General features: G+C 46.4%; 4 protein-coding genes across 4 annotated transcripts; 1 reads left to right on the top strand and 3 right to left on the bottom strand.

Moving 5' to 3' along the window:
* Nucleotides 1-1881: 1881 nt before the first annotated feature.
* LOC128711918 (leucine carboxyl methyltransferase 1) lies at nt 1882-3180 on the top strand. Its single transcript, XM_053806810.1, has 5 exons — nt 1882-2097; nt 2164-2347; nt 2445-2796; nt 2872-3066; nt 3144-3180. The coding sequence occupies exons 1-5, from the start codon at nt 1882-1884 to the stop codon at nt 3178-3180; spliced, it is 984 nt and encodes a 327-aa protein (XP_053662785.1).
* A 1011-nt stretch (nt 3181-4191) lies between these two features.
* LOC128716013 (very long-chain specific acyl-CoA dehydrogenase, mitochondrial-like) lies at nt 4192-6610 on the bottom strand. Its single transcript, XM_053810937.1, has 4 exons — nt 6519-6610; nt 5954-6146; nt 4402-5883; nt 4192-4332 (listed from the first exon to the last, which is right to left on the bottom strand). The coding sequence occupies exons 1-4, from the start codon at nt 6608-6610 to the stop codon at nt 4192-4194; spliced, it is 1908 nt and encodes a 635-aa protein (XP_053666912.1).
* Nucleotides 6611-7567: 957 nt separating this feature from the next.
* Nucleotides 7568-9232, bottom strand: LOC128712444 (very long-chain specific acyl-CoA dehydrogenase, mitochondrial-like; the record flags this gene model as incomplete). The annotated part of the gene is made up of 2 exons (XM_053807337.1): nt 7568-7921; nt 7985-9232. Coding segments are annotated over 2 exons (1602 nt in total), but the record flags the coding sequence as incomplete, so codon positions are not given.
* A 408-nt stretch (nt 9233-9640) lies between these two features.
* Nucleotides 9641-11679, bottom strand: LOC128711628 (very long-chain specific acyl-CoA dehydrogenase, mitochondrial-like). Its single transcript, XM_053806510.1, has 3 exons — nt 11410-11679; nt 10055-11323; nt 9641-9994 (listed from the first exon to the last, which is right to left on the bottom strand). Exons 1-3 carry the CDS (start codon nt 11677-11679, stop codon nt 9641-9643), a joined length of 1893 nt encoding a protein of 630 aa, XP_053662485.1.
* Between the last annotated feature and the right edge of the window lie 146 nt (nt 11680-11825).

Below are 11825 nucleotides of genomic sequence, written 5' to 3'. Positions count from 1 at the left end.
GTAAGACGTATTGCGTATCCGATGCGCCTTCTTTGCGCTGTGTAAACAATTCTCAGTTTTCAACACACGTTTGCTGCCTTTGCCTATTGTTGTTCAGGGTTTTTTTTTATGTATGCGAACCGCTGATATCTTAAAGTTGGGGACAAATTTAAGGACGGTAGGACGGTAGCTGTCTTAAGCCCAGTTCTAATGTGAATCAAAACAATCAAAGGGTGATAACAGTATGTGAGAAGCGATTGATCTTTTCTAAACCACATTAGTGTATAAGATAAATTTACAGACAGTTCGCATTTGGAAGACTTCAACTAAACGATCGTTTGTGATGCTGGATTTGCTGACGATGGATGCATTTTTAACTATTCTGTACATCTAACGCAAGAGGTCTGCAAACAATGTAAACGATCTCTGGATGGTATATTCTACCACTGTTACTACATAATCTCTGGATGATCTATACTGAGACTTGTACTATTTAATTTCATCCAGGGGCAGACCACCCCTTAGAAAGGACTAACTATTCAGATACGATTTAATACCACCATGCATAATAGAAAACATCGTTAGTGTGCTGAAGCTCGAGAAGATAATTTAGCTTGTCGGTATCTGCATGATCATTGCGATCTTCCACATCCGGTAGTTCATCGTATTGAATGGTTACTTATTATTATGTATAGCGCTTTCGGTCTAACAGAAAAATGATGCAGAACGTATTGAAGAACTGGTAATAATACATTGAAAAACTTCTTTTTAATTATAGCTTTGAACCTTGGGTATACGCTAGGTTTCTGCAACCGTTTTTAAGTGTGACTTGCTCCAAAAAATTTCATGAACAATTATATCAAAATCCGTTTTCAAATGGCAGCGAAACGATTAACTTTAGCTGCTAGTTTTCAGAAGTTAAAATGAAACACAAGGATATGAATCCAAGGTTATTATTTGAAGGACACAATGAAAAACGTGAAAACAAATAAAGAACTTTAGTTGGGAGGAATAAAGACTGACACTGTCAAACCACATTAAACAGGCGTAAAAAAAACACGTTAAAGTGAATCTTGGCATGACATAGGAACCCACCCTATTACAGAACTCTAACAACTATTAGTCAATTCAACATAAATTAAAGTTCGAACTCTTACGCTGCTTTGCGGTTCCATTTGGCAAATTTCGGCACCCAATAGCACCTGATTGCTTTGGAAGGACAATTATCGCGTATCGTAAATGTCTAAGGACAAATAGGTTTCCATTATCGTTTTATTTTACATAAATAGCGAAATACAGATGGACAATGTAACTCCTTTTGTTCATTTCTCATCGGATGAGAGATTAATTGCTTTGTTTTTGAAACTTCAGGCTATAATATCGGCTTTGATTAGTATCATATGATCAGTTTAATTACGAAAGAAACCGTTTGAAAGTCCAATTCAGTTAGACTAATTAATCATTTACTACGAAACAGAATACCAACTACAATCACGTTTCGGCGTATGGTTTGAATACAACTGTACACCCCAGCCAAAACATAACTATGGGTCATCATTTGTCCAAAATTTCTCGCACGATTTTGACATTTGAAAACAGCCGAAGAATGACAAACGTCATTGAAAACTGTCAACAAAAATCATTTTCCCTTGCGAAAAAGTTATCTCCTATTTGTGGATTGTGAAAAATAGTTCAAAGGTTTGTTTATGCGTTGAAAGTGAGCGAAGCGTATGCAATAAGTTTCGAACAAAACACTAGTTACCTTAGCCGTATGATTTTCTTCGGTGAAAGTGTAGTTTAACCGTCCATACATACGCTGTATTTGCAGGCGGAGGTCCTTCCGCAGGATACAACAAACGAACCAAACTATCCTGTGCAAAGGTGAGAGGTACGTGCATAAAAATGGAACCACCGAGTTTTCATCCGTGCGATGAAGCGGTCATTTCGACGAACGATGATGCCAGCAACTGCAAACGGTCCGCGGTGAAGCTGGGCTACTGGAAGGACGACTTCATCGCACACTTTGTGCGCAACCCGGATCGCAAAGCACCCGAAATAAACCGGGGCTATTATGCACGCGTCAAGGGTATTGAAATGTGCATTGAGAAGTTTTTCAAGGTTAGTGCAAAACGGCCATCAGTCGGTGACACGGAGATGATAATATTTTCGCGTTTGGTTTTGCAGAAAACGGGAGACAAATGCCAAATCGTTAATCTGGGCTGCGGTTTCGATACGCTGTACTGGAGGCTGCGGGAGGCCGGCCACATGGTGACAAACTTCGTCGAGCTCGACTTTCCCAACGTTACCTCCCGCAAATGTTACCAAATCAAGCGTAACAAAATTTTGCTTGAAAAAATTCACGTTGAAGGTATTAATAGTGGCGGGGGCATTTCGAAAAGAGCCTTGCCAAACTTTTGCTTTCGGTACTAACGTTCTCCGTTTGACTTTTTATATTCCCACGCCAGATGGCGAAGTGCGTCTCAGTCCGACCGATCTTCACTCAACGAACTACCACATAGTAGGCGTGGATCTTCGCAACATCGAAGAGGTCGCGCTGAAGCTGCAACAGTCGGAGATTGATTACAGTGTGCCGACCATTTTCCTTGCCGAGTGCGTACTGGTGTACATTGAGCCACAGAACTGTCACAACCTGCTGAAATGGTTCGCTGCCAACTTCAAGACGGCTGCATTCGTGAACTACGAGCAGGTCAACATGAACGATCGGTTCGGTGAGGTGATGCTGACCAACCTACGACAGCGAGGCTGCAGTTTAGCCGGTGTGGATTCATGCGTGTCGCTCGATGCGCAAATTTCCAGGTAAGTGAATGCGCTCTTCACATCGACTTGGATGATTAGCACCGTGTTGATTTTCGTGATTACGATCAATTGTAGATTTCTGCAATGCAATTGGCACGGTGCCAGAGCGTGGGATATGGTACAAATCTACCACAGTATTCCCGCTTCCGAACGAGCACGAACCGAACGGATTGAAATGCTGGACGAGGCAGAGCTGTTGGTGCAGCTGTTTCAACACTACTGCATGTCGATCGCCTGGATAGGGGATTTATTTCAGGACATAGAGATCACGTAAGTACGGCTAAAAACATCACTGCCTACTTGACTATGGTACTAACTATTTATTTACCCCGCTCCCAACTTTCCAGGGTAGAAAAACAACTCTCCTCACTGAATATAGATTAATCGGCGTAAATCGTTGAACTGGTGATGCTGCTGCTGCTGCTGCTGTTGCAACGAAGTGAGGACATTTTTACATCTATTATTACCGACCCATAACAATACGCCCGAGGCCGAACCACTTGTACCATGGAGGGACAATCTACAATCAAATCCAACAGAAAAGAAACCTTTGCACATTGATCGTATTTTAACGTTTTTTGCACAGTTTCATTGTTCGTACCGGAACTGTCTTCTTCTGAAGCGGGAGAAAAACACAAACGACAGGTAGGGTAATTTTTATAGAAGAGAAGCCTCTCGTTCGGAAATATATTTCCATCGGATCAGCAAGGAATCCGTCAAAGTTAATCGGGGTTAGGTATACCTTAGAGACGATCTTCATCTTAGTGTATAGTTATCAACAACGAACAGCAGAATTGCTTTTCCTTCCTTTTCTATCCTCATTATCGCCCCCTTTTCCCATCTTCCATTGATAGACAGCAATGGATCTAGATTTGTAGATAGGTTGTAACAAATTGGATATCATCTGCACAAACATTTGTCAGCAAACTCCTCGAAACTTCTTCAAGTCAAAGAAAGTATAAACAGTGAAATCATCCTTTTATAGCATAATATGGACTACGTAGTGAACTCTTCTCATCTCTCCATCCCTCATATGATGGATGGATATATGATATGATCCATTTGTGCATTGAGTATTCCTGTACGAACTTTAGGACAGAAATTAAAGAGGATAACTTAAAAGTTTGTAGCCAATGGATTGTAGTAATGAGGAGGTTCGGAATTGGTCTCATGTGTTCCTTATATTAGAGTGTGTCAGCGAATGTTGTTATTATTTATTTTAAATAAAGTAATCTAAATCAAACGTCGTGTCAAAAAAAACAACAAATGACCCTCGCTCGGTTTAATTGATTTTCGTCACGCATTGCATCTGGTAACAACGCTTTAAGATTTGGGAACAGTGTTTTTATCACAATGGGAGTGTGTATCAGTTGGGAGTTAGAGAGAGTTACCAGCCTACACGATTCCAACAGGGTTCGATTGAACAATTCCTTGCTGGGCGCAGATATTCTTCGCAATTGCGCTCATCGTGGCGTAGTTCTTCACAAACACTCCATTACTTGCTCTTCGGATGTTAATTCGCACTCGATCGTTTGCCTGTAATTGGAAAAAATATTTACAGTTTTTACACATTTTACATTATTTCTTTGGTTTGCAGCTACTTACCTCCACACACCAAGCCTTCGCCATTAGTATTTCATGTTCCGCCGACGGTTGATTCTCGCGGATAGCCTTCGTAGCGCGCGAAAGCACACACGACATGGCGTAAATGTCGATCGCCGAATCAGCCAATCGGATCAACAGGAACTGCTGATCGACGATACCTTTCCCGTGCTTAATCAACAACTCCTCGATAGTCTTCGAGAATCGGTCGATACTGTCCGCACACAGCGCAGCCGATTCCTTCAGCGGCTCAGCCACGAACGCACTCAGATCCGTACCACCGTACCCGATGCTGCGTACTGCACGCCGAGAGCCTTCCTTGAAGATCAGTCCCAGATTTGCGGTCGGATTCTTGAAGGCACGCTGCAGCTCCTTCAGATGCGATCCGGCATACTGGATGCCGGTGAGCGTAACGAACAACCGCAAAATATCGTTCGCTCCCTCGAAGATGCGATAGATTCGAATGTCTCGCAGGAACTTCTCCAAACCGCTCGCACTCATAAACCCGTTGCCGCCCAAAATTTGAATCGCTTCGTCGCACACATACCAAGCCGCCTCGGACGCAAACACCTTCGAGATGGCCGCCTCCAGATGGTAATCCGTGTGTCCCGCATCCATGTTACCCGATATCATGTACCCCATCGATTGACTCACGTACTGATGCATCGCCATGCGGGCCAACTTTTCCTGCACATTGCCAAAGTTTTCAATCTTCTGCCCAAACTGGACGCGCGTGGTCGCATGTTCGGCCGCCTTTCGAATGCAGTGTGCCATCGTGCCCGCAAGCGTACCCGACATACCGAACCGGCCATTATTCAGAATGTTCATCGCCACCTTAAACCCATTGCCCTCACCACCGAGCACATTTTCGACCGGGATCTTCACATCGTCAAAGTACACCTCGGCCGTGTTGGAACACTTGATGCCCATTTTTTCTTCCGGCGGTCCGCTCGTTACGCCGGCGAAATCACGCTCCACAATGAACGCCGTCACCTTGTCACGCTTCTGGCCCGTCTTTGGATCGGTGATTTCAGTTTGCGCAAACACGGTAAGCAGATTCGCCAGTCCACCGCCACTGATCCAAATTTTCGACCCATTCAGCACGTAATGCGATCCGTCCGCCGACTTCACTGCCCTGCTGCGAATGGAACCGGCATCGGAACCGGAACTTGGTTCCGTTAGACAGAAGGCAGCAATCGTACCACCGGTAACGACCTTCGGCAGATATTTCTGTTTCTGCGCCTCAGTTCCGTACAGCAAGACACCCTTCCAGCCGATACTTTGGTGTGCACCGAACACCACCGCCAGGCCCAAATCCTTCGCACCAACCAACTCACCCATACGGGCGTAACCGGTGTTCGGTAGGGCTAGGCCACCGTACTCTTCCGGGGCCTGCATACCCATCAGTCCCATCTCCCACATGCTCTGGAACGTTGCCTCATCCGGTCCGCCATTCTTTTCCGCCTTGACTGGATCATAGCCTTCCTAAAAAAAACAGTAAACGGAATTGCATTAGCGGAGTTATTGTGAGACAAACAGGAAAACAAACACATACGAAAAAGCGAGTAACCGGATCAATCAACGACCCAACCATCTCCTTCTGTTCCGGCTTCAGTGAGTCGGGGTAGGGGAACACCTGCAGTGGTTCAATTTCGCCACGGAACAAATTCGCCATGAAGGAAGTATTGACCGTAGCGGCCGGTGCACTCCGTTCCTTCGGTTTGGACTGTGGCGATGCGGAAAGCCATCTGGAAATGCAATGAAAAATGGAATACAATAATCATTAAAATTGCACATAATGTACCCCGGTACGCAGTAGCGCAATGTCCGCGTGCGTCACTCCCTTTGAGATACCTTCACCATAGGATGGGGGTGCGTTCGCGCATTATCTCTTCCCCCCTATCAGTTGAGCCACGCATAAGTAACCTTCTTCCCCGGTCCAAAGGTCGCCATTGGCACAGTATTGTACTTTTGCGCCAACTCACCGCAGTTTTACGATTTTCATCGCGTCGGATTTACGCGAAGATCCGCACACGATGCTTGAGTTCAAAGTCCAATGTTGCACCTACACACCGAGCCACTGCTGATTGGCCGACTTTCATGCGTCAACCGCCACTTACCTTTTACTCAACATCCAGGACGTGGCTTCATTGTTATCACAGGCCAACACAACACCCCGTTTGGATACGACCAGTCGATGAAAGCGATGCATTCTGTTTTATCTTCAAGTGGAACACACCAAAAGGTACCAAGGATAAAAGACGCAGCAACTTGTTGTTTTCCACGTACGTACACGCCAGCGGCTAATACGCGAATACAGATGCGGAATTGTTCGTTGATGACATTTGCGCAATTCTCTCGCGTGTTCGCTCCGCGCGTATATTTGCTCTCCCGGGGTATGGTTGTGGTGCGAATTGAATGAGCAATGTTACTCACCCCACGCACATTGTTGTTTACCAACATTCGGGCGATCATTGACACTAGAGTGGTGGCGACTGTATGCCCAACTCAAAAAAGCTCAGGAAAATGGGCAACGTGCAGAGGACTTGGAATAGGCAATATGGCGAAATTCAACTGCGAAAGTGCACTAGAGGCGTACTTCGCTTTATGAAGTACTGGATCTTTGCATTGGATTGATTGCAATTTCAGATGTTTCGCTGCATTCTTCGCAGATCCCGCTGCTTTACAATCAATTCTTCAGCACATTCCATTCACTCTGCATAAACTCCTCCCAATATACTTGCCTGTAATACTGACAGACGACGGCTTGTTCATTCCGCGTGACAATAACTCGTCCCAAACGCAACATTGCTGTTAAAAAAAAAAACGTAGCCTGCTCAATGTTCGATTCACCAACCAATTACGACGGTATCCACGAGACTGAACCCGATCGTTCGTTGCATCCCACTGTAGTATTTAACGTTCCTGCACTCACGGGGAAGCAAAAACCGAGCGGAAAACTCACAAGAAAACGTGCAGGACGGATTATAAGCTGCACGCGCAACAGTTACTTCAAGAAAACGATAACAGTAAAAACCAGTTACTGGTCTTTGATTTTGTGATAAAGCACCACCTCACCATCAGCTAAATGATAAGACACCGTTTTTACTGGGTTCCTGTACAGTGCTAAGAATATTTATCATTTATCTACAAAGCAGCGCCAAACCGGTTAATCAATCTCGAGCGGATTAGTGTGCGCTAGACCGCGGCGTTCCGAAACGTTCCGGGCGACCTGTGCCATCTTTTGATAGTGTTCCTTGTACGTGCCGGAATGAATTCGATCGATATTGCGCTGGACGCGGGCCGTCGCTTCCTGGCACCAGATCTGTGCCATTAGTAGCTCGTTCCCGGCGGATGGTAGTCCCTTTCGGGAGGCTCGGGATGCTCGAGATAGTACTACAGCCATGGTGTAAATGTCGATCGCACTGTCTGCAACTCGCGCGAGTTGGAATTGCCGATCGACGATTGCTTTACCGTGCTTCATGAGCAGAGATTCGATGGTTTGGCTGAATGCGTCCATGGACTGAAAAATGAAAATGTGTGGTTAAACTTGTGGTTTGCTCAAAAAAGTCTTGTCATTTCTTACCTCAGCACACTGTTTGGCTGCATTCCGTAGCTCACTGACAACGAAGGGACTTAAATCCGTACCGCCAACACCAACACTACGCCCCACTCGCTTTGTTCCCTCGCCGAGGATCGCTCCAATATTTCCGAGCGGATTCTTTAGCGCTTTCTGCAAACCACGCAAATCATTTCCCGCCTTTTGAATGCCCGTCAAAGCGATAAACATCCGCAAAACATCGTTCGCTCCTTCGAAGATACGGAATATACGCATGTCACGCAGGAACCGTTCCAGGCCACTCGATTTCATGAATCCATTGCCACCCAGCAGCTGGATCGCTTCATCACACACGTACCAAGCCGCCTCGGTACAGAACACCTTGCTAACAGCCGCCTCCAGATGAAAGTCCACCGATCCTCTGTCCATGTTACCCGCCACCATGTACGTTATGCTCTGTGCCACGTAGTGGTAGGTCGCCATCATCGCCAGCTTTTCCTGCACGTTTTCAAACTCAACCAGCTTGCGCTTGAACTGAACGCGACTGGTCACATGGTCGGCCGCCTTTTCCACGCACGTTTTCATCGTACCGGACAGCATCGCGCCGAGGCCGAACCGGCCCGAGTTAAGTATGTTCACCGCAATCTTAAACCCGTTGCCCGGTTCGCCCAATAAATTCTCTACCGGCACCTTCACATCGTCGAACAGCACTTCCGTCGTTACCGAACACTTGATGCCCATCTTTTCCTCCGGAGGGCCTGTACTAACACCGTCAAAGTTACGCTCCACTATGAAGGCGCTCATCTTGCTCTTCTTTTCACCCGTCTTCGGATCAACCATTTCCGTTTGGGCGAAGGTGGTGAAGATGTTTGCGATGCCACCACCCGAACACCAGAGTTTCGCACCGTTCAGGATGTAATATTTGCCACACGCGCTGAGGACGGCTTTCGTTTTTACGGAGGCTGCATCGGATCCGGTGCCGGGTTCTGTTAGCGCGAATGCACCGAATACACGCCCAGTGCTTAACTGGGGAAGATATTTTTCCTTCTGCTCCTTGGTGCCGTACATTAGGATACCCTTGGTGCCGATCGTTTGATGTGCACCGCTGTAGATGCACATGCCCAGATCGTAACTTCCCGAAATTTCCGACAGACGAACGGACTGTGAGTTGGAAAGCCCCAACCCACCGTACTCTGTCGGGATGAATGGTCCAAGAAATCCTTGTTCCCACAGCGCATCGACAACGGCCTGCTCCACCGAAGCCGTGGCATCATATCATACCACAGGGTAGTATACTGCGCATACTTGTGGCGTCGTTGTTGAAATTCCATGCTTTATCGGATATCAGATACTGACGGGGGTTGGGAAAAACTTCATTATCTGCGCAACAAATATCGCTGTCTAGGAAGGAATTGAAGGCGTCTAGCAGAGAGGGCTTACGAACTTACTTCACCCCGCCATGGGAGGTTAACCAGGAGAGTTCCAGGATAGGTCCAGGGGAGTTCCAAACACGTGAGCCCCAAAGGGCACGAAATAGATTCGGAAATCAAGCTTATCTGGTGTATGGAGAAATTGAGCTTAAAACTAAGCTTAGCTATGGTTGAGAAGCGCTGATCAATGTGTAAATTATAGCATTTAATTTCTTATACGCACTAGCAGAAATTCAAAGCGCTCTTTCTTTCGTTAATCTATTTCCATTGGATTTGTGAACGCTATTCCTCGTTGGGCGGAAATGTGTTTAGCTACGATCGCCATTCGTTGATAGTTCTCTTGAAATGCGGCCGACTGGATTCGATTTATGTTGCGGTGGACACGGTCACTTGCCTCCTTGCACCAAATTTGTGCCATCAGCAGTTCCTGCTCGGCTGATGGAAGATTTGCCTTCACTGCGCGTGTTGCCCTGGACAGCACGGTAGCCATTGAGTAGATATCGATTGCACAGTCAGCAACCCGTGCGAGTTGGAACTGTCGCTCGGCAATGCCCTTGCCATGGATTCGGAGAAGAGATTCGACAGTGTTGCTAAATACGTCAGTGCTCTACAAGAAAAGTATTTGTTAAACATCATTAAACAATTAACTGAAGTGATGGTAACTTACCTCAGCACACTGTTTGGCTGCATTTTGAAGTTCACTAGCCACGAAGGGGCGCAGATCCGTTCCGCCAAATCCAACGCTACGTCCTGCTCGCCTCGTTCCTTCCGCAAAGACCACACCCAAATTTCCCAGCGGATTTTTTAGCGCCTTTTGAAGTTCTCGGAGATCTTTTCCCGCCTTTTGAATGCCCGTCAAAGCGATAAACATCCGCAAAACATCGTTCGCTCCTTCAAAAATCCTAAACACACGGATATCTCGCAGAAACCGTTCCAGGCCACTCGATTTCATGAACCCATTGCCACCCAACAGCTGGATCGCTTCGTCACACACATACCAAGCCGCCTCGGTACAGAACACCTTGCTAACAGCCGCCTCCAGATGAAAGTCTACCGAACCTTTATCCATGTTCCCAGACACCATGTACGTAAGACTTTGCGCCACATAATGATGGGTCGCCATCATCGCCAGCTTTTCCTGCACGTTTTCAAACTCAATCAACTTCCGCTTAAACTGTACCCTGTCGCTTACATGGTTAGCTGCCTTCTCAATGCAAGCTTTCATCGTCCCCGAGAGCATCGCGCCCAATCCGTAACGTCCCGAGTTAAGTATGTTTACCGCAATCTTAAACCCACCGCCCAACTCGCCCAACACGTTCCCTACGGGCACTCGTACATCGTCGAGAAATAGCTCATTCGTGACGGAACACTTCAACCCCATCTTGTCTTCGGGAGGGCCCGTACTGACGCCGCCAAAGCTACGCTCCACAATAAAGGCGGTCATTTGGTTACGTTTTTCACCAGTTCGTTCATCGGTTACTTCGACCTGCGCGAAGGTGGTGAAAATATCCGCCAATCCACCGCCCGATATCCACAGCTTCGATCCGTTTATGGTATAGAATTTACCGCACGGGCTCAGAACGGCTTCCGTTTTCACCGAAGCTGCATCGGAACCGGTTCCGGGTTCGGTTAGGGCGAATGCACCGAATACACGCCCACTGCTTAACATCGGAAGGTACTTTTGCTTCTGTTGATCACTGCCGTACAGAAGTATTCCTTTCGTCCCGATGCTTTTGTGTGCACCGATTAGCAAGCTCAAGGCAAGATCGTAACTACCACTTATTTCAGCCATCAGTACCGATTGTACATTGCACAGGCCTAACCCACCGAGTTCCGGCGGTACGTACACGGATAGTAGTCCAAGATCCCATAGAGCATCGATCGTTTGGTTGTTTACGTTGCTGGTGTCGTCGTTGCGAGTTGCATCATTCACTTCCTACAAAAAAGGGAATAATTTATACTGACATCATTGCTTTACAACAAGAAGCTTTTTCTTGTGCAATAATCGTAAAAGATACAAACCTTAAAAAACTTGTGAACTGGATCGACTAGTGCTCTCGCGTAATCCTTCTGCTCTTCGTCAAGCGGTTCCGGATAGGGAAACAGTTCGATCGTTTGAAGTTTTCCACCAAAGAGATTCATCAGAAACGACCGATTTGGACGTTGGCTATCCGACAGAAATGAAGCAGCTCTCACGTCGATTTTAGTGCTTGCTCCTTTTGAATTTTGCACCAACTTGATTACTACATTCCGATGAGCGGAGGCGCGAACGATTGTACTGAGACGCAACATTTTAAGCTAAAGGTTCAGCAGCAACTGCACCGTTCTGCTGTGGCTAGCTTTAGTAAAATACTGTCCCCGTTTGTACGTCATTTCTTATCCTAAACGATATTTATCAAAGATTCTAAAAATGTAACATCAAAGCAAAGGTGATGATC

Source organism: Anopheles marshallii, chromosome 3, assembly GCF_943734725.1.
Source record: "Anopheles marshallii chromosome 3, idAnoMarsDA_429_01, whole genome shotgun sequence".
Classification (NCBI taxonomy): domain Eukaryota; kingdom Metazoa; phylum Arthropoda; class Insecta; order Diptera; family Culicidae; genus Anopheles; species Anopheles marshallii.
Note: the sequence above shows the minus strand (reverse complement) of the source record. Positions and strands in the feature narration are given on the sequence as shown.

Coding starts and splice junctions, on each gene's coding strand:
- LOC128716013 (XM_053810937.1), bottom strand. CDS start 6,610: ATGCATCGCTTTCATCGACTGGTCGTATCCAAACGGGGTGTTGTGTTG. Junction 6,147..6,518: donor TCCTGGATGTTGAGTAAAAG/GTAAGTGGCGGT, acceptor TTGCATTTCCAG/ATGGCTTTCCGCATCGCCAC. Junction 5,884..5,953: donor ATCCGGTTACTCGCTTTTTC/GTATGTGTTTGT, acceptor TGTTTTTTTTAG/GAAGGCTATGATCCAGTCAA.
- LOC128711918 (XM_053806810.1), top strand. CDS start 1,882: ATGGAACCACCGAGTTTTCATCCGTGCGATGAAGCGGTCATTTCGACG. Junction 2,098..2,163: donor GCATTGAGAAGTTTTTCAAG/GTTAGTGCAAAA, acceptor TTGGTTTTGCAG/AAAACGGGAGACAAATGCCA. Junction 2,348..2,444: donor TGAAAAAATTCACGTTGAAG/GTATTAATAGTG, acceptor TTCCCACGCCAG/ATGGCGAAGTGCGTCTCAGT.
- LOC128711628 (XM_053806510.1), bottom strand. CDS start 11,679: ATGTTGCGTCTCAGTACAATCGTTCGCGCCTCCGCTCATCGGAATGTA. Junction 11,324..11,409: donor CAGTTCACAAGTTTTTTAAG/GTTTGTATCTTT, acceptor CCTTTTTTGTAG/GAAGTGAATGATGCAACTCG. Junction 9,995..10,054: donor CAGCCAAACAGTGTGCTGAG/GTAAGTTACCAT, acceptor CTTTTCTTGTAG/AGCACTGACGTATTTAGCAA.